This window comes from Saccostrea cucullata, unplaced genomic scaffold, assembly GCF_032062105.1.
Source record: "Saccostrea cucullata isolate Sc308-1 unplaced genomic scaffold, CSIRO_AGI_Scuc_v1 ctg110, whole genome shotgun sequence".
Taxonomy (NCBI): domain Eukaryota; kingdom Metazoa; phylum Mollusca; class Bivalvia; order Ostreida; family Ostreidae; genus Saccostrea; species Saccostrea cuccullata.
This window is the reverse complement of record NW_026939674.1, coordinates 179,625-199,416: the sequence shown is the minus strand read 5'-3', so window position 1 is coordinate 199,416 and position 19,792 is coordinate 179,625. Positions and strand designations below refer to the sequence as shown.

At 35.7% G+C, this 19,792-nt stretch overlaps 2 protein-coding genes across 2 annotated transcripts; one reads left to right on the top strand and one right to left on the bottom strand.

Annotated features, from left to right (window-relative positions):
• Positions 1-8: 8 nt before the first annotated feature.
• On the top strand, positions 9-10,353 carry LOC134253550 (putative GTP-binding protein 6). Its single transcript, XM_062736079.1, has 12 exons — positions 9-159; positions 202-511; positions 1,558-1,653; positions 1,774-1,880; positions 2,273-2,451; positions 2,832-2,921; positions 3,345-3,462; positions 3,855-3,975; positions 4,412-4,620; positions 8,468-8,610; positions 8,904-9,053; positions 10,101-10,353. Exons 2-12 carry the CDS (start codon positions 223-225, stop codon positions 10,237-10,239), a joined length of 1,641 nt encoding a protein of 546 aa, XP_062592063.1. The 5' UTR covers positions 9-159; positions 202-222; the 3' UTR covers positions 10,240-10,353.
• Positions 10,354-14,851: 4,498 nt separating this feature from the next.
• LOC134253606 (thioredoxin-like protein 4A) lies at positions 14,852-15,618 on the bottom strand. Its single transcript, XM_062736162.1, has one exon. The coding sequence runs from the start codon at positions 15,611-15,613 to the stop codon at positions 15,185-15,187; it is 429 nt and encodes a 142-aa protein (XP_062592146.1). The 5' UTR covers positions 15,614-15,618; the 3' UTR covers positions 14,852-15,184.
• Positions 15,619-19,792: the final 4,174 nt, after the last annotated feature.

Genomic DNA, 19,792 nt, shown 5'->3' with positions numbered 1-19,792 from the left:
TTTTTTTTTTTACAGATTATCATTTCATGATCTGAATCAGGAGTAATCTCAATATACTGGGGTCATATCGATATCAAGACAAACTGCTAAACAAAATGCAAGGATCATACTGATGTGTTCATTAGAAATAATACAGTTTTGAAATTTTCCCCAGAAGAAGTTGTTAAATCTAACCAGGGACCTATATACTATAGTATATAGGTCCCTGATCTAACTAACATAATGTTTTCAAGATTCTTCAACCTGACAGGGGTCTGTCAGCTTTGCAGGATGAACTCCATTAAGAAACCATCAAAATTCATGACTAAAAGGACATCAAAATTCAGTTATATTTCAACACTTAATGGGCAAAAATATACTCGTAGGAAAGATTTATTAAGTTCAGCATATACACCAGTTTGTTGCTTTAGTACATCAAGAACTGTTTGGAAGCCGAGTGATCAAGAAAGCAGTCAGGGAGAAGAAGATTTAGATAGCAGTAAGGCTCAGGCATTGGAAATTCCTGAAAGTGGTAAGACTTAAATTTAAAAAAAATTACCAAAGCTTGATTTCATCTGTAATGGATCTTGCTGCATTGCTCACTGGGAGGAAATGATTTAAGAAACAAATTCTGCGTTTTCGTGAATGTTGTAGGATAACCTCCGAGGTCAAGAAATGTTTGAAAGATGAAAGCTGAGACGTTAGCCGAAGCTTAAATATTTTAAAAAACATTTCGAGACCGAAGAAGTTATCCTGCATCATTCACGACAGTAAGGAATTTATTTATGATTATATCGCTAAAATATGTATATATATCCTTTATAGAGGAACAAAATTAGCTAGTTCATTTCAGATTATGCTGTTCCGTCTAACACCAGAGGAAAAATGTGCTTGCTTACCTGTGTATGGAAAGCAGATGATTTCAGCTTTCGTTACATTAAAAAAAGCCTTTTTAAATTACAAATTTGTTCGTAGTATGTAATGATTAATTTTAACTACCGGTAATACACTATAACAAAATCATGTTTCTGTTTTACTGCTTTATTGGGACTAAAATCACGTTTAAATGTGTAGGGAGGTCTGTAAATAGCCCCGCTTAGCTATAAACACTGATATTAATCAGCAACTTTATGCAATTTACAGTGTTTATACTGCAAACGACTACTCATCGATGTGGTCTAAACAAGTATTTCATTCTACAGCTAAACATGCATTTGAATTGTTCAGGTTTGATACGAGTTTCTGATCTGATATTTTTTTGATGACATTTGTGATTCATTGGAGAATAATGTCCGCGGCATTTCTTTGATCTTGGCAATTATCGCGGTACTAGAATTATTGATAGAGTATCCACTTTTAAAATTGATGATTTAGAGCTGGAATCGAACTGAAATTTTAAGTTCCCTGCTGCTCATAAGCTAACGTACAGATTATAATCCTTGTTGGGATGGCAATTCGTTAACAATTAAATTATGAATTTAAATTGACCTTCTGGCTGCAATGAGTGACCTACAAGCATATACTTTAAATATATATGTGGGGTTTTGTTTTGTTCACAAAATTTAATATTGATTTTAGATGATGTTTTACAAGAAGATGAGGAGTATGAAGAGTGTCTACAGGAACATTTTCACTTTGATGGAGTACATCATTCACTAATGGTCATTCACCCAGGTTTGAGCAAAAATAAATTCATTCATAATTGAGTCTTTATAAATGAATGTTATTTTTACATCAAGGATGCTTGATTATATTTCCATGAAATGTCTGAAATTAATTTATTATTTTATTTAGCCATCAGATGGGGGAGAGAAAAACCACGATCCACCACACCGGAACTCCAGCTGAGTGAGGCCTGTGCTTTGGTTCATTCTCTGCCAAAATGGAGAGTTGCAGATACGGTAAGATTTTATGGCGGAATTTCTGAAAGAGAAAATATTTATCTGCCAGCAGAGATGGCATTCTGAATTAATATTTGTAAAACTGACAGACTGTAATTTATATGAAATTAATTTTATGAACTAGTAAGGTGACCTGAATCACTCAAGTTACATTTGCTATCTGCATCAGGCTTTTTGCATAAACTTTTCTATATTTTCATCTTATTCTCTTAAACCACTACCCTGGAGCAAATTGAACCAAATTTACCATAATGCAAAATAGCCCTATAACATACCGTTATTTGTTTTATTTTGTACACAATAAATTCTACTTATAGACTGGGTTAATATCCTGTCATCTAATGCAGCTAGTCTACATAATATAAACAGATAATTGTAAATTTTACTTACAGAAAATCATAAAAGTAAAGAGTCATCGAGGCTTTATATTCATGAAGGGACAATTAGAGGAATTAACGAAGCTGATCAAAAGTCGCACAGACATCTCAGCAGTGTTTGTCAATGTGGACGTCTTGAAAATCAATCAAGTGGCAATGCTGCAGGGGTCCTGGAAACTGCCTGTATTTGACAGGTCCTGAATATGAGCATTTTTTTTCAACTTGCTATTCAAACTGAAATAATAAAGTTATTAGAAATACTGTAGATCACTAAATTTTCACGACTCCATAATTTCGCGATATAGTCATTGACTCTTCATAAGGGAGACATAATTTTCAAGAATTGTTGTTATTTTCTCTATATAATTGTAAGGAATACTTTTAAATGCAAGAATGAAATTTTCACAAGCTCATTGTCTGGCGTAATTATGCAAAAATAAAGTTCCCACAAGTAAAAAATAAACAGGTTAACCTTGCAACTTAGAATTTTATAAAATTAGGATGCATGAGTAACTACCCGGTAGTTGATTTAAATAAAAAAATATTGAGTGTCAACATTTTACATCTTATTCAGGTATACTCTTGTTCTCCACATATTTAAAGAATATGCACAAACCAGAGAGGCCAAACTCCAGATTGCTTTAGCAGAGATTCCCTATATCAGGTATAGTTAAAGATTTGAACAGCTTATTTAGATCTCAAGCTGCATTCATCACAATTGTCTCTAAATGTGAATATCATATAGAGCTCAGAGTAGATTACTTTTCTCTTACTTATTTCATTTGATGTTTACATTTTTATCTAATCAAGGTACAAACTACTTCTATTCCATTAATTAAAGAATTCTTAAAAACATGCTTCCAAGTCTGTTTCAGATGCAAAACTTATTTTATGCTTTCTTGTCTCACAGCATTTCACCCATAAAGTTTTATTTTGAACCATAGGAAGCTTCCAGAATATTTTGTGGGAAGTAAACCAAACATAGGTGAAATATTGTACAATTGTTCCAATTGATATAGGGAAATGCCATAGATAGAAAACTTGCATAAGACAGATATACAGCTACATACTAGTATGCGTTTTCCAGGGGTCGTTTGGAGCAGATAAATGAAGGTCAACATGACCACCTGACTGGGAAGACCCATTATGTTGTGTCCGGTGGATTCAGATTCACCTACATACAGAAAAGACAGGCTTTAGTCTCGGTAAGTTTATCATATATACACACATATACAGATAAAATGAAACAAATATGCTAATTAGAGAAGAGGTGCAAATTCAAACATGGCAAATTTTATGTGCATTGATACCTTCCATCCGGTATCAGAGAATTTGATGGAAAGGTCTACATTATACAGAGGAATTTGTTCTGTCTGAATGTGTAATCCAAAGTCTTACCTATTACAATGAAAACTTTTAAGACCCATTTGGTTAATTCAATTGTTTAAAATGTTGTCTAATTCAGTTAATTGGTATGGAACCATTGGTATTAGAACTCGACAAATTTTACTGCTTTGTTTAATGCAGACTATACACAGTTTTTCATTTGTATTTTTTTGATCCTATGAATTGCTAAAAAAAAGATTTTTTTATTTAGGCAAGGGAGAGGAGACTGAGAGGAGAATTAGAGAAAGTCAAACAACAGAGAGAAATTCTGAGGAAGAACAGAATCAAACAACAGTACCCTACTGTAGCCGTGGTGGGGTATACAAACTGTGGTAAGTTAAAATACATCAGAGGCCTGTTCAGCAGAGCGAGGGTTTGCGAGCGCTTGCCAAAATTCCTTATACCTCCAATAGTAATTTTGGCGAGTGCTCGCGAACATTCGCTCTGCTAAACAGGCCTCAGGTCACTCTAATTTTTAAAAAAGTGGGCTTCGTATTTTAGTGGCCTTGGTACAAACAACAATACACTTACCAATGTATACTGCTATTATATCATTTATAAATATAAATAAGGTGCAGAGTTGTTAAGCATTAATTTATGTTAATGTCAACTACTCAGTATACTAAATTTTGATGTACATGTAGAATATCATATACAGGAGGAAAACTTGAACAATAAACTTTGATTCGTAAACAATTATAGATCCTCTTTAAAAAGTTGGATCGGCTGGAAAAAAGAGTTTTTAATGTGGTTTGTTTGAATTTCAAGGGAAGACAACTCTGATAAAAGCCTTGACAGAGGATGAGTCTCTAACACCGGAGAATCGCCTGTTTGCGACACTAGATGTCACTGTTCATCAGGCTTACCTGGCTAATATCCACAAAGTTCTTTTTATTGATACTGTTGGTTTTATATCGGACATCCCAGATAGTCTTATGGATGCTTTCTCTGCCACCTTAGAGGATGCGTTAATAGCAGTAGGTACTTTTTTCTAATTTAAAGTACTTTTCAGTTATACTAGGGGATGCGTTAATAGAAGTAAGTACTTTTTTTCAAATTGAAAGTACTTTTCAGTTACAGTGAAATATCAGTATCTCGAAGTTGAGGGGACCTGGACACAACTTCGAGATATCCGGGGGTTCGAGATATCCGAAGTTATCTTCCAAAGTCGAATCAATAATTTTTTTTGTATATATCTTCATGCATAACACTATCCTGTATTACCAAATATGTAGTCTTTATGGTAAAGACTTAAGCATATTCACAATAAATATCAAGAAAAACAATGTTTGTTTCGCTCTTTATCATGTATAATTGTAAAACAATTTAATATACATGCCTTATTGCATATACAGCGATTTTACATTTTCCAGGCCATGCGTACGTGGTCAAACGGGATGTATCATTAGCGTTATAGTTCAAGAACCTTCTCCGTAAGAAAAGAAAAAGACGATTTTTTTAAAAACAGTGTTTGACAAAACAATGATGTTAGTGTTATTTGGAGCACTAAAAAATAATTCAGTATTTAAACTGTGTACTTGAATAATATTAATAGTTCACATGTATTACATTACGAAGTACTACTGAGGATCAAAGTTTACGAAACTAACAATGCAAATGGCGGTCAAGGTTACCTATTTATACGCAGATATAAACATGAATCACTGCACTGTGCATTACGCACTGCAACTTTACTGTTTAATTTAAGTTTATCGTAAAAAGTCTTTGTGTTCTATGAACTTACGATTTTAATTATACAGAGCATATAATTAAATGCAATATCGGTAATACTGTCTGTTTTTATTTTTCTGAATTGCTGCGAAGTGGCTTGTTTTATCGGTCGCAGACTACACCCAACACCCAAGCTGTGATACCACTTACCCTGCGACAAATACCCAACATGAGCTTGGGATTAATTAAGATTTCCCTGGTTTGGAGGTGTTAATTAATAGCCACTGGCAAGAATGTGTGAAGTCACAACGCCAGGTGTGTTCAGTAGACCGAAAAAATCACTGCACTTCGAGATAAGCCAGGTAAAATAGGGCTTGGGACTTTGAATATACTTCGACATAAGCGGGGTATTCGAGATTACCGTATTCGAGATATCAGGTGTTTTTTAAATCATATATATATAGAGAAAACGGCCGGGACCGGCGATCGACTTCGACATAAGCGGGGTATTCGAGATATCCCATGTTCGAGATACTGATATTTACCTGTATATCCCTTTTTGTTTTGGGGTAATTTTCAGTCACAAATGAAAATTGAAATACGGTATATCATGCAGAGCTTTTGCAAGATTCTGATTCTTAAGATCAGGTCTTATTAAATAAATATGATCAAAAGAACTTTAAATTTTAGGAACTATGTGCATGTACTGTTTTACAAAAATTGATACAAAAGTTAATTCAGTTTCAAGACTCCACCCATGTCACTAATTTGTAGTTGACAGCCAGTGTTTTCAATTTACATCTGCATGCTAAATTAAATACTGTATTTTTTCCACAAGAACATCATTGGAAAATACCAAGGATGAATATAAGTACAAGTAAATAACACCTCCTTTTGGGGCAGCAATAGTCAATTCATGTAAAATATGGTATAAAAGGAAATTTTAGCGAGACGCAAATTGAGCTATATACAGTACCGACCAGACCCAACCTGACACAAAGCAGTCCCAGAGCAGTCCCGGGGACTGCTTTCTGGGACTGCTAAAGCAGTCCCACAGCGGTCCCAGAGCAGTCCCACAGCGGTCCCAGAGCAGTCCCACAGCGGTCCCAGCAGTCCCAGCGGTCCCAGAGAGCAGTCCCAGCAGTCCCAGAAAGCAGTCCCAGTGGGCGGGGTTTATTAATTTAATGGGCGGAGCTAACTCAGAAAAGAGATTTCCAATAAACAATGGATCTATAAAAGGCAGTAAAAATAGATTCTGGGTAGTCTGCCAGGAATCCTTACATGTACCCGAAGGTCATTTATGAACGGAACATGTACGCGCATAAAAATTGAAATAATCTAATATTAATAATATTTATTGGAGGAAGAAGGCTTTCACACTTATATGTACATATATGAATTACACTGTACATGAATAATTAGTCACAATACCTGGGTATATTAATAATTCTTCTGTGATTGATACTGGTTCCCATATTTATTTTTTATACAGAAAATTAAACGTGAATTAATTATTTTCCACCAGAAGAAGCTTTAAATAGATCTTATCATTATATGGCCAATTTAGACTATCAGGATACTCTAAAGTTAGAGTTTTCTTAAGTATTGGGGCTTTTAAAAAATTCTTTGTTAATTTAGCCAAGTATTATTTTTTAGTCATGATTATTTTTACTGACATGTAAATTTAATTATCGTTAATGCCTAGTTCTATAAAACTCAGTTTTAAGTGTTTTATTTGTAAATGTTACAGTGTACATCTGTAATTCACCAAAACTGAAGCTTCAGGTTATGTTCAAAATTAATTAATCCCGAAAGAAATTTATACACATTTCATTTATCACATTTTTTTCGCATTAAATAAATTGAAATTAGGGTAATTGTTTACATGTACCAGCATGTTCAATGATGTGTAACACTGATACAAATACCCAAATAACAAGTATCGATTTTTCTGCCTAAAGGCGTTTGAAACAACGGGTGTTGATACCATCTTATAAACATTAATCGGCCAGATAAACACTAGCAAAACAAAAAAGAAATAAATCACAATCCCCGGTATTTTCATTAAAAAAAAAATAAATATACTCTTTTAATAACTTGTTTATTAATTAAAAGCTACCGGTAATTCATTAATTCCCCAATGATTATTCACATACATGTAGTTTATGTTACGGGAGAATGGTAGCATAATTTAATTTCATGGTCATTTAATAAATTGTTGGGTTTTATTTGAGGGTTACATGGGATAATTTTTTTTAGCGTGGTCCTTATAAAATGTGTAGCATTTTTAATCAAAAAATCTTATATCTAGCTGTAATGATTATTTTTAAATACTACCAATGCAAATTTTGAGTACATATTAAAATTTAACATTAAATAGTTAAAAAAGGCCCACTTGTGGCTATTTTTTTTCTCATAAACTTGAAGTTTATTTTTAGGGATAAAAATTTTCTCATGAATTCCTTATTTTATCAACTTTATTTTTTTTAATTTATTCTAAATACACATTAATTTGTGTAAGTATACAGTCCCTGAAAATATGAATTAACTACATGTATAATACCCCCTACGTATTAAAAGAATGTAAGAAATCCTTGCTTATTAAACAGTTTAAACTCCTCTCTGCTGCAAGTAAACAAAACAACAGGGAGCCTGCAAATTCAGAATACACAAGGGGCGGAGCTATCATGTCACTCAGAACCTTTTTCACACATGAGTGAACAAAGCAGTCCCAGAAAGCAGTCCCAGGGGCAGCTGGGACTGCTGGGACTGCTTTTCATAGCAGTCCCATAGCGGTCCCAGAGCAGTCCCACAGCAGTCCCAGAGCGGTCCCAAAGCAGTCCCGGGGACTGCTTTCTGGGACTGCTTTGGTGTCAGGTTGGGTCTGGTCGGTACTGTATCCTCAAAAAGTGGTATCTATTTTTAGCGAGATGTAATTTTAGTGATTTTAAAATGTTCACTAAAGAACCTATTACAAATGAAATTAATTTTTAGCGATCAATTCTAGAGATCTCAGCACCCTCGCTAATAATGTCAAAATTAAATACTTGTTAAATTTTCTGCTTAAACATTATTGCTTTAGAGATTATAATTTTACCTCTTACATAGAGTATGATCAGGGGAGATAACCATTAATAATTAATTCCTTTTTAGGATGTTATCCTTCATGTCAGAGATTCTAGTCATCCAGATCTGGTGGCACAAAATGAAAATGTTATAGACACACTGGGGAAACTACTACCAGAGGAGAAGCTGCAGAATATGCTGGTAGTCAACAATAAATGTGATCTTTTAAGGTAAAGTAACGTAACTTCTAAAGAAAAATTAATTGAAGAAAAAAAATCATAATGCAATTTAGACACTTTTAAATCATTTGAAGCATTTGGGTTTCAAAGTGCCTGATGTTTCATGGGGGGGGGGGGGGGGTAAAAATGAATTAAAAGGTATTTTACATGAAAAGATGATAGATATTTGAAAATTTGGTGATCAGGGAGATGGGAGGGGGGGAGGTGGGGGGTGTTCAGATATCCAGAAATTATCAAAGATTTGTACAAATAGCAAATACAATGTATTTCTTTATCTATGACAGTGAGTATGAGAGCTCAGAAGACCTGTATATATCAGCAGTGACTGGTACAGGAATAATTGTCCTGAAAAAGAAGCTGGAGGAGACAATCATTAAGAGTACTGGGAGAATGAGGAAAACCTTCAGGATACCTGTGGGAGGGGAACACTTAAGGTCAGATTTGTCAAAGTTCTTATATAATACATTACATTGTATTACCTACCATTAACCTCTTTTTATACGTGTAATAAAGGTGTATGTTTGTCTTTATGAAGAGAAAAGTGTCTGTAAAGATTTAGGAATTTTCTTTTCCTTGATAAATTTCTGTGATGAGTTTTTGACCATTGTCTACCACCTTGATCTGAAGATGGCTACACCAAATTTGAACCTCCCTAGATTCAGTGTACATGTAGTTCAGAAAGTAGTATCAAGGCTAATGTAGTGGTTTACAGAAAAACGAAATACCATTGAAACCAAGTTATTACTTATAGGATTTTATCCATTTTTTACTAGAATTTTTTTACTAGCTCACCTGAGCTGAAAGCTCAAGTGAGCTCTTCTGATCACTTGTTGCCTATCCGTCTAGCTGTCCATCTGTCTGTATATAAACTTTTCACATTTTCAACTTCTCAAGAACCAAAGGTCCAATTTTATCCAAATTTGATACAAAGCATCCTTGGGTGAAGGGGGAAAATTGTTGAAATAAAGGGTCAGGTCTCTTTTCAAGGGAAGATAATCAAGAAAAGACAAAAATAGGGTCATCAAAAAAATTCTTCTTAAGAACCACTGGACCAGAAAAGCTGAAACTTATGTGGAAACATTCTGGGGTAGTGTAGATTCTAAATTGTTCAAATCATGACCCCAGCCAGGGGTAGGGTGGGGCTATGATAAGGAATCCAATTTTTTACATTCATTTGAAATGTATTGGAATATTGTAAAATCTTCTCAAGAACCACTAGGCCAGAAAAGCTGAAACTTATCTGGAAACATCCAGGGGTAGTGTATATTCTACATTCTCCAAATTATCATTCCTTGGGGTAGGATGGGGTCACAATAGGTATTACAAAGGGGAAATCTTGTATAAAAAAAAAAAACATTGCATGGCCAAAGTTACTCAGGTGAGCGATGTGGCCCGTTGGCCTCTTGTTTTCATTGTTACACTTAATAGGTCAATATATTTAATACTAAAGTAGTTAATAAAGCTCTTTTGTGTATTTACAGTTGGTTGTATAAAAATGCCACAGTGCTTTCAACAAGAGACGGTGAGGATGGACATTCCTATTTAGTGGAGACAATTATCAATACTGCAGCTTATGAGAAATTTAAACATCTTTTCTCCAAAAATAAAAGGAAATCTTGATGCTTAACTATTTTTTTGAATTTATTTGTTGCTATGAGCTTTCAATATGCCAAAGAATTTTTGTAATTTACTTTTTAAATTCTCTTGTAATAAACAAGAGTGCCTGACAGTAAATTTGAGAAGACTTTTTTTATTTATTGTATTTTTTTCAATCATCCAAGATCATGATATATTACATATGTATCCCAGAGAGATAAGCTTACCTGTAACTTGCAAACAAACAATTTAAGGTCACAGAATCAGAATGTGTAGCACGTACTACATTGTACCGGATGCCTTACCAATGTCACAGTTGATATGTCAAGTCTTTGACTTTAGAAGTTCAGACAGATAAGTTTAATTGACCTGAATAATCTGAATTGACTACCAGGTATTTCTACCAAGAGTTATCTTTCCTCTTACTCAAATGCCCTCTGTCAGTGTCTCAAGTCGTGTGGCTACCGGTAAGTGGATTTGTTAAGGCAGTCAGTCTGCTTCATCAAAACATGAAATGCAATGCAGATTTAGTTTTTATTCTTATTGGAAGTTTAAAATCAACTACTTTTAAAAATGATAATTTTGCAATTCAATACTCTTTAGTATAAACTTGTGGCAGTTGTTGAAGGTGCACTGGCCTAAAGGGCATGAACCTTGGTTTTGTATTCTGATTTAATCTGTCTCATTTTTTTCTTCCTGTTACATGCTGTGCAATGACCAGAATGTGACAGGTAAAAAAAAATCATGGGGAAAACAGGGTTGGTGTCCTTAATAAAAAAAAAGAAGAAGAGATTTAAGGATGGTATGTGAAGCCTAATTTTTCGAAAGAACTTAAACTAAGACCAAATAATTATGTAATTTTGCTAATAAGTTTCTTTATTACAGTCATTTAAAATGGTTTCAAAAAGTAAAATATTTTAATGCAAGCAATTGAATGCATTTATGTTAAATAATTTTACAATCAAGATTTTGGTCCTAGTTGCAAATTCTTTTGTAAAAAAGTGGGCCCCTGGAGTCCTTCATCAAACACTTCTTTATCTGATCAGTTGCATGTATATTTTTTCCCTTCTCATTACACTTCATATGACATTTTCAGTACTAGTCCCCTGCCAGTAAAAAGGAGGTAAGTTGACAACTTAAAGCTGAACACAACTCGTAAATAGGCATAAGCCATTTTCGATATCATTAGCTACAATACATCAACACCAGGGTATACTCATCAGATTTATCACATCTGATTGCTTTATTGTCACGGGCATCGGGGAGGAATGGCAACCTGTGTTAGTGCTAGTTATCTTACATTACTTTTGTTTACAATTTATTGCAATTACATGTACCTCTTTTTGTTTATATACTGCACTGACCTGTACAACTATACTTGTAAGTTCTTTCAATGGTATCTTACTTTCCTGCATTAGACTAAGTATTACTTTATTGTTGTCTCTACCGAGTGCAGTATAGCATATGTCCGCTTACACTGGTGTCTACTGATTACACTGAAAAGGAACAAGTCCTGCCCTTTATATAAGGGTCTGCAGGTATCGAGATTCTCCAAACAAAAATGGCGGACACATTCCTTTTACGAATTGTGTTCAGCTTTAATCTTGGTTACACAAATGAATTTTGGGGAATGACTTTTAAAAAAACAAGAGGCCCACGGGCCTTATAGGTCACCTGAGTATCATGTAACAACTTTCAAACAATGGAAATTGGTTTGTGTTTTAAACCAGAGGCCATGAAATTCACAATTTTGAAAGAGGCACCGTTGCTTATCATAATAATACACTTAGCATGTTTACTGTAGTTACTTTATACCCAGAGGTAGATCAGAGTAAGTAACAAAGAGAAAATGCATTTCCACTTTGTAACCAGTTGTGCACCCCACCCTACAGGAACAACATATTTCAAAATTTTGAAAATTTTATTTCATAATAAATGATTTATTTATACCAAAGAGCAGATTTCAAAGCATTAATTCAACTATGTAACCCCCCCCCCCTCCGATACCCCTGACCCAGGGGGCATGAAATTAACCATTTTGCTAGATGCACCTTTCTTCATCATAAATATATATATTTAGATCATTGGCATAATACCCAGGGGCCCATTTTACAAAAGAACTTACAACTAAGACCAAAAACTTCAGATGATTGTAAAATTTTGCAAACTTTATAATTTTCTTCAAAATTATTTGTGTAAAAATATCTTACCACATTTCTTTTAAAAAGTTTAAAATAATTTTCTATATAATGTTTAGGTCATAATAAAAATATTCCTAGATTCTCATCCCCGCCCGCCCCGATTTTATACCCCCGCCTCGATTTTTTTTATTTTTGTTTTTCTACGGTTTGATTCTGATCGGGATCGGTATTCATCTACCATTCTACTTTCGTTTTAAACCCCGCGAAAGTCGTCATGATTTTTGACAGCTGAAAAGGTGGTGAATGCTGTTATACATGCGTATATATTTTAAACAAGGGTCATTGGTTGAAAAAGATTGGTGATAATGTGAAGTAAGCGATAATTGAACCTTTACTATGACTTTTATTCGGGTATTGTAGATAAAATTACACCGATTGACAAGGTCAATAAAAAATCTGCAAAATTGAAAAAATATAAAATAAAAGCCGCCCGCCCGCCTCGATTTCTAAAAAAATTCGGATGAGAATCTAGCAATTTATTTATTATGGCCTTATTAAAAAGTTATATGAAGAATTAAATTTGGTCTCAAGTCATAAGTCCTTTTGTAAAACGGACCCCAGGAGCAAAGAAAAATATTTTCAAAGAATTCATAAATTTTCACTATATAATGATTAGAGCCCTGCCCTAACACCAGAACATCTGACCCAGGGGCCATGAAATTGACAATTTTGGAAGAGGCATCCTTCCTAATCATAACTATGTTCATAGTTCATTGGTTTAATACCCAGAAACAGAGAAGAAGATTTTTAAAGAATTAATGCATTTTCACTATATAATCAATAGAGCCCCACCCTAACACCAGAAACCCCAACCCAGGGGCCATAAAATTCACAACTTTGGAAGAAACACTCTTGCTCATCATAACTATATACTTAGTTAGTTTGTTTAATACCCAGGAGCAGAGGAGAAGATTTTCAAAGAAATAATGAACTTTTACTATATATGATCTATATAGCCTTACCCTAACACCAGAACCCCTGACCCAGGGGCCATGAATTTCACAATTTTGGTAGAGGAGTCAATGCTGATTACAATCATGCTAACAGTTTGACTGCTTGATGTCCAGGAGTGAAGAAGAGGATTTTTAAAGATTGCACTAATTTTAGTGGTTTTGGCCCCACCCCTCAGGCCCCAGGGGGGGGGGGGGGGTAGGGACCTTGAAATTTAAAATTTTTGTTCCCCTTTACCCATATATGCTGTATACCAAATTTTGTTGAAATTGGTTCAGTGGTTCCAGAGAAGAAGCTAAAAATGGTCAAAAGTTTACAAACGACGTACGAAAACAGATAGCAATAGGTCACCTGAGTTTACTCAGGTGACCTAAAAATTATGATATTCCACTTTTTCTTTCTAAACACTTGCATGTATTGAGGATGATTTTGGTGTGTGGGTGTATCTTGACGAGTTACATATCAATTTTACATATTGTTCCACTTCTCAATGATTTTGAGTAAAATTAAAGCCTTTTTACTTTTTAATGGGAAAACAGATTACACTTGCCAGTATAGGTCAAGTATTGCTAATTAATGCAATACCTTCAGAGTTCAGAATGCTTTTTGCTTATCTAAGATGCCTCTGACAGCCTACTAGCAGGGTTCGACATTCGCGCTCGTCACCTCGCCATTTCCACCCTAAAATGACTTCGGACGACCTGATTTTCAGTCTGGCTCGCCCAAATGACGACCTGGGACAAGTTGGGAATATTTCATAATGATGTTTAATATTTTAAAACTAAACTTCATAAGACCTTGAAAACATATTTTCCTGTAACAAAACCAACCCATTCAACATGTTTAAATTGCAGCCGCGAAGATTTTTTCTCCTGCCAAATCTTCGTTCGATCAATCAGCTGATGCAATTTTTACTAAAAGTCTTTAATAAAGTATTATTTGAGATATAAAAGATGCCAACTTAGTCAAATCACCTTGTTAATATAGATAGTAATAATCATCATTGTAACATCTTGCATTTCCCCTACAACTTTCTGATCATTCATAATGATCATTTTCTGCTGCTACACAGCCAATTTGGGTGTCCACTGTAATGTAACACCTGATTAATTCAGTCCAGGGTTAATTGACCCTATATTTAGGCCTTCATGGCAAGTGAAAATGAATGTTTTAAGCTACAAACTTTAGCATTCTGCATGTCTGATTCTGCTTATATTTTTGTTTGATAAAACACTATAAGACATCTTTAAATTCCAAAAATGTCTGGTTTACATTTTTTAATGCAAAAACACAACTTCTATTAATTATCTTAACAAATTATAAACAATTGCACATTAAGTTTTGTTTCAATTGATATTTTATTTGGACGAGCTGAAATTCATTTGGGCAACCTGTGATCATACCAAGGTTGCCCGAATGGCGAGACCAAATTTTGACGAGTGTCGGACCCTGTACTAGTTAACATCAATACTCAAATGCTTACAAATTGTATAGCAATTTTATTGTACACTCAAGACACAGATGACCTGCGGGGAATTTGTCAGAAATTGTTCTTTACAAAATATTTTTTTAATCCTGATTAAATAACCTGAAAGTATTTTAAATAAACAAGTCATTACATGTATATCTGCAATAATCTTTACATAAAATCTCTCATTTTTTAGGACAGAAAAATCATACAACATATAGCTCAACTGTGTACTGAACAAAATGCAATGTTTGTACAATGTAAGGGGTACATCTATCAATTTGGATCTACTTTCTTTCAATGATACAGTACATGAATGATTCGGGTCAAATGATAAAATGAACAGTCGTCAGTATCTGTATTTTGTTGAGTAGTCTTTGGGTGATATCACCAGACCTCTTCCCTTTCTCGCTCCCCTAAATACAGTCTCCACAATGTCAATAAATTCCTGCACATCTTCCATCGACCAGTTTATTTTATTGTTGTTACCGGTTCCCAAGTCTATCATGATATGTTTGTTTCTGTAGAAAAACATTATGGTGCAAGGGTCATACAACTCATACATTTTGTTGAAGTCTGGCACTTCTGAAATATCCACTAGGTAAACCACAGCGAAGTTTTTCATTTTTTCGGCACACTTGTACAGGGTTTCATCCATCACCATACACGATGGGTCCCAGTCGTGTCCAAATCTGATCACCACTACGCGATCCTCCTCTGCCAATATGGCCTGGTCAACCTGCCAGCCATTGTGAAGATGTTGAAGCATGTAAGACATGATGACCTTTTGAAATAGAAAATTAATATCAAAATATCTTTCATACAAAGGGGGATAATTTCATACATTATACATGAACTAAACCAATATAATTAAATACAAATACGAAGCTATAATAACAGTTGTAAAAGTTAATATAAAAATTTAAAGTCTATTTTATGCTATATATGTAAACAGAGACATTTGGTTTTAAATTTTTATGCTCTTCAAAATATCAAAAGCTACATGTATACTGGTGTCTCATAATATCGCGGTACTTAATCCTTTTGCATAAAAAGTGTTATTTTAATTTTTTACTCGAACTTTCATCAAATACTATCCATAAACCAATCTATTGCCTAAATTTTTAGTGCCAAATTATATCTCAAATTTGCATTGTTTAATTTGTTGTCTATTTTTAAAACGGGAAGTCTTATTTACCTCCTAAATCCCATAGTATCGCGGCATAGGAAAACATGGAAACTTGTGGCTGACATGGACTTCAAGTTTTACTTTTATATTTACGGTGTAATTCTACATAAAAAATAAACATTGATACAAACTAAAGACTTTAGAAACATGAACTTTATTATGGCTTTCACTAGGTTATAAAATCAATGATCTAAATATGATAAAAACGGGATTGGAAATCTGTAAAATTACGTTTTATTTGAATAAAAAATTAACCGGCGCATGTTCCGTACTTTTTAATCATCACGAAAGGTTACATTCGGACGAAAAACATATAGTATTTTAACAGAAAGGATATGAGCTATGTATCTGGATTTTTGGAATATACCGCGATACAATGAAACCCGCGATATAATGAGAAGCTAGTAAAAAGACTTCCTTGTGTGAGGATATAAGTTTCTCACATGAGAAAAGATAACTAAGAATACATCTTAGGATTTTTTTAAAATCTTATTCTCAAGTACAGCGAAGTCATGTCATGATTAGTTATATTAATATACATGATGTAAAACGACTTGTCACGAATAGAGTAGACCATCAAATTTCCTAACAATAAGAAAGAATGTGGAATAAAAAGATATACAATTATTGTTTTCTCATATAAATTCAATTTTTACGCCAATACACATCATAATATGTAAAAATTCAACAATATTTGACAAAACTCACAGTGGTTTTCTTTTCAGGCGATTAAAGCGCCACCTATCAATCAATTTTTTTAAGCAAGTCGTTCTTTTCATTATTCGTATTTCACTTCATCACAAAAGTAAGAAAAAAGGAGAATTATTGCTTATTTGCTTAACACCCCTTAGAGAATTTTTACACTCCACCACATACCACTCTTAAACTACCCAAACTCGAAAAAACTTATTGCGTGAGCTGCTCCGATCCTCAGGTTCTGAAAATCAAGTGTGGTGGTCCTGGAGGTACTGGGCACGAATTGCCCTGCTACCTCCGATCACATGGTATACGTCACAGCACCTGTCGTGACGTATATCTATCCTCGCTCTCGTTAGCTCTACTGGTCAGAGACCAGAAGAGCTTATGCGGTAGTAATGCGTCCGTCGTCCGTCCGTCTGTCTGTCGGAGTGTCCGTCTGTCTGTAAACAATCTTTCAAAATGCTACTCCTCCTACAGTTTTGGTCTGATTTCAATATAACTTGGCACACAAGTAGACTACACTAAGATACATAATTCTGTGTATCGGTTTTTGATTTTGATTAACGGTGTTGCCGTTGTTACTAAAAATAGAAATTTCTGTGAAATTCTTTCAAAATGCTACAATGTACTTCTCCTACAGTTTTGGTCTGATTTCAATATAACTCGGCACATAAGTAGACTACACTAAGATACATAATTCTGTGTATTGGTTTTTGATTTCGATGAAACGGTGTTGCTGTGGTTACTAAAAATAGAAATTTCTTTGAAATTCTTTCAAAATGCTACTCCTCCTACAGTTTTGGTCTGATTTCAATATAACTTGGCATACAAGTAGACTACACTAAGATACATAATTCTGTTTATCAGTTTTTGATTTCGATTAACGGTGTTGCCGTTGTTACTAAAATAGAAATTTCTATGAAATTCTATCAAAATGCTACTCCTCCTACAGTTTTGGTCTGATTTCAATATAACTTGGCATACAAGTAGACTACACTAAGATACATAATTCTGATTTCGATGAACGGTGTTGCCTTGTTACTAAAAATAGAAATTTCTGTTAAAAAATCTCAAAATGCTACTCCTCCTACAGTTTTGGTCTGATGTTAATATAATGTAGCATGCAAGTAGACTATACTAAGAACATAAAGAGACTTAATCAAGGATCATTATTCTTTTTATTGCTGTGGTAAAGTTTCAATTCCCAACTTCTTAAGAACTTTTCTCTTCCTTTGCTATAAGTACAAACCAGTAGAGCTTCAGTCTCGACAGAGACTTCTGGTTTGTGTTACAAGCTGCAGAGAACGGACGTGTCTCTGGTAGCTCCGTCATTATTATATTTTATAGGTAATAACTGCGGACACTAATAATCATCAATTTTATCATAGTGTGTTCTCTGTTCCGCTATCACAGTAGATAATATAGAGAAACACTATATGGACGCTGCGACCAAGGGTTTTTTGTTTGGACAGCGGGGTGCCGGCCTAGCACGTTTTAGCTAGTGCCGTCGCCATTTTGGATTTTCTTGTACTTTTTATTATGTAAAGTATTTTTGTAAGGTTAAAGTTTCTTGTGTATTTTGTATATTGTTTTATGCTTTTAGCGGATTAACCGCGAGGTATTCACTAAATTTATCTTGTGGTTTGTGTGTTTGTAATGGACCGAGAGATAAGCTCGTTTGGTCTGGGCAGGGGGACTTTGAGACCCGAGGGGGGCTGGTACGCCCGCGGAGGGGGAGGAGACCGGGTTGGTCTGATAGGTACCCCGTTAGAGTGCAGTCCAGGGAAAGTCCCGCCTGTCAAGAGTGTCAAGTTTGCCCCGAGTGTTGCTAGCACACCGATGCCCCAGAGGGGGAGTGCCATGGATAATGTCAATCAGTATGGGGAGGGGGACATGTCACTCACTCAGGGAGCTATTTCAGAGGGTCCAGGTGACACACCCGGATGGTCCGCATTTTATTCCCTCCTCCAGGAACGACAGCACATACTGGAGGGAGCGGTTGGCCGTATCCAAGAGGAAATGGGTCAGTTCCGAGGGGATATTGGTCAGATTCAGGGTAATATTTCCCAAGTTCGGGGTGACCTTGGTACAGTAAACAGAAGGGTGGATACCCTAGGTCAGGATATGGGGGCCCTGAGGGGGGATATTGATGCCCTGGGGACCAGTGTGTCAGCGCAGCTGGAGTCTATGGGATCCAACATTGGGTCTATGGAGACAACTATGGGGGTCCAATTAAGTAATATTACGCAGATGTTGGCTGGCATGATGAAAGCTAGTCAGCCCCAGTCACCCCCACCCACGCAGGACATTAAAGTTAGTCAGCCAGTAGTGACTAGTAGCCAGGGGAGTCCTTGGGTCCCTAGCGCACTACCCGGACATCAGATGCCTGCAGTGACACCAGTAGTGACCGCACCTGGCGGAGAGTCTGTGTCTGTTTCTGTGGGGGGGACACAGTGTAAACATGTCTCAAGGTCATTCCTTATCATCGTTTGGCAATGACATTTTAGCCTCGGGACTTACGAGTACTATTACTTTGGGTTCATTCGCGTCAGGGGGGGGGGGGGGGGCGATTACCCAGTGCTTCCCAGCACGGGCCCACCGGTCCCGGGTCAGGTTGCATGGTGCACCTGAGTGGGTACTTCCGCGACCGTGCCCTTAGCGTCCGCGCATCCTAGTGTTGCTAACTCGAGTGGTCAGGGCGCTGGCCACTATAGTAGGTTGGTTGGGCAGTCAGCTACATTAGGGGGTAGTCCGTCGCTCGTACCTAGTCATGGGGGTTTGCCTGGTGCCATACAGGGTCATTCGCTAATGACCACCGCGAACCAGAGTCAATTGCCAAGTTTACTTCCCGCTGGAACCCGTAGCTGTGTCAGTAAAAATATTCCGGCCGAGGTCAAAGGGGTGAGATATAACGGGGATGTTGAATGGGGTCCGTTCTATGCCAAGTTCTCCACTATCGCCGAATATCATCAGTGGAGCGATCCCGACTCTCTGTTTGCCCTAAGTCTTACGCTAGAGGGGGCAGGTCTGAAGTACTTTGATATCCTCAGACGACGAGGCGCGCTGTTA

What these genes read in the sequence shown, in the direction of transcription:
- LOC134253606 (XM_062736162.1), bottom strand. Translation starts at nt 15,613, where the DNA reads ATGTCTTACATGCTTCAACATCTTCACAATGGCTGGCAGGTTGACCAG.
- LOC134253550 (XM_062736079.1), top strand. Translation starts at nt 223, where the DNA reads ATGTTTTCAAGATTCTTCAACCTGACAGGGGTCTGTCAGCTTTGCAGG. An exon ending in AAAGACAGGCTTTAGTCTCG is followed by an intron (nt 3,463 to 3,854) that starts GTAAGTTTATCA and finishes TTTTTTATTTAG; the next exon opens with GCAAGGGAGAGGAGACTGAG. An exon ending in GTGGGAGGGGAACACTTAAG is followed by an intron (nt 9,054 to 10,100) that starts GTCAGATTTGTC and finishes GTGTATTTACAG; the next exon opens with TTGGTTGTATAAAAATGCCA.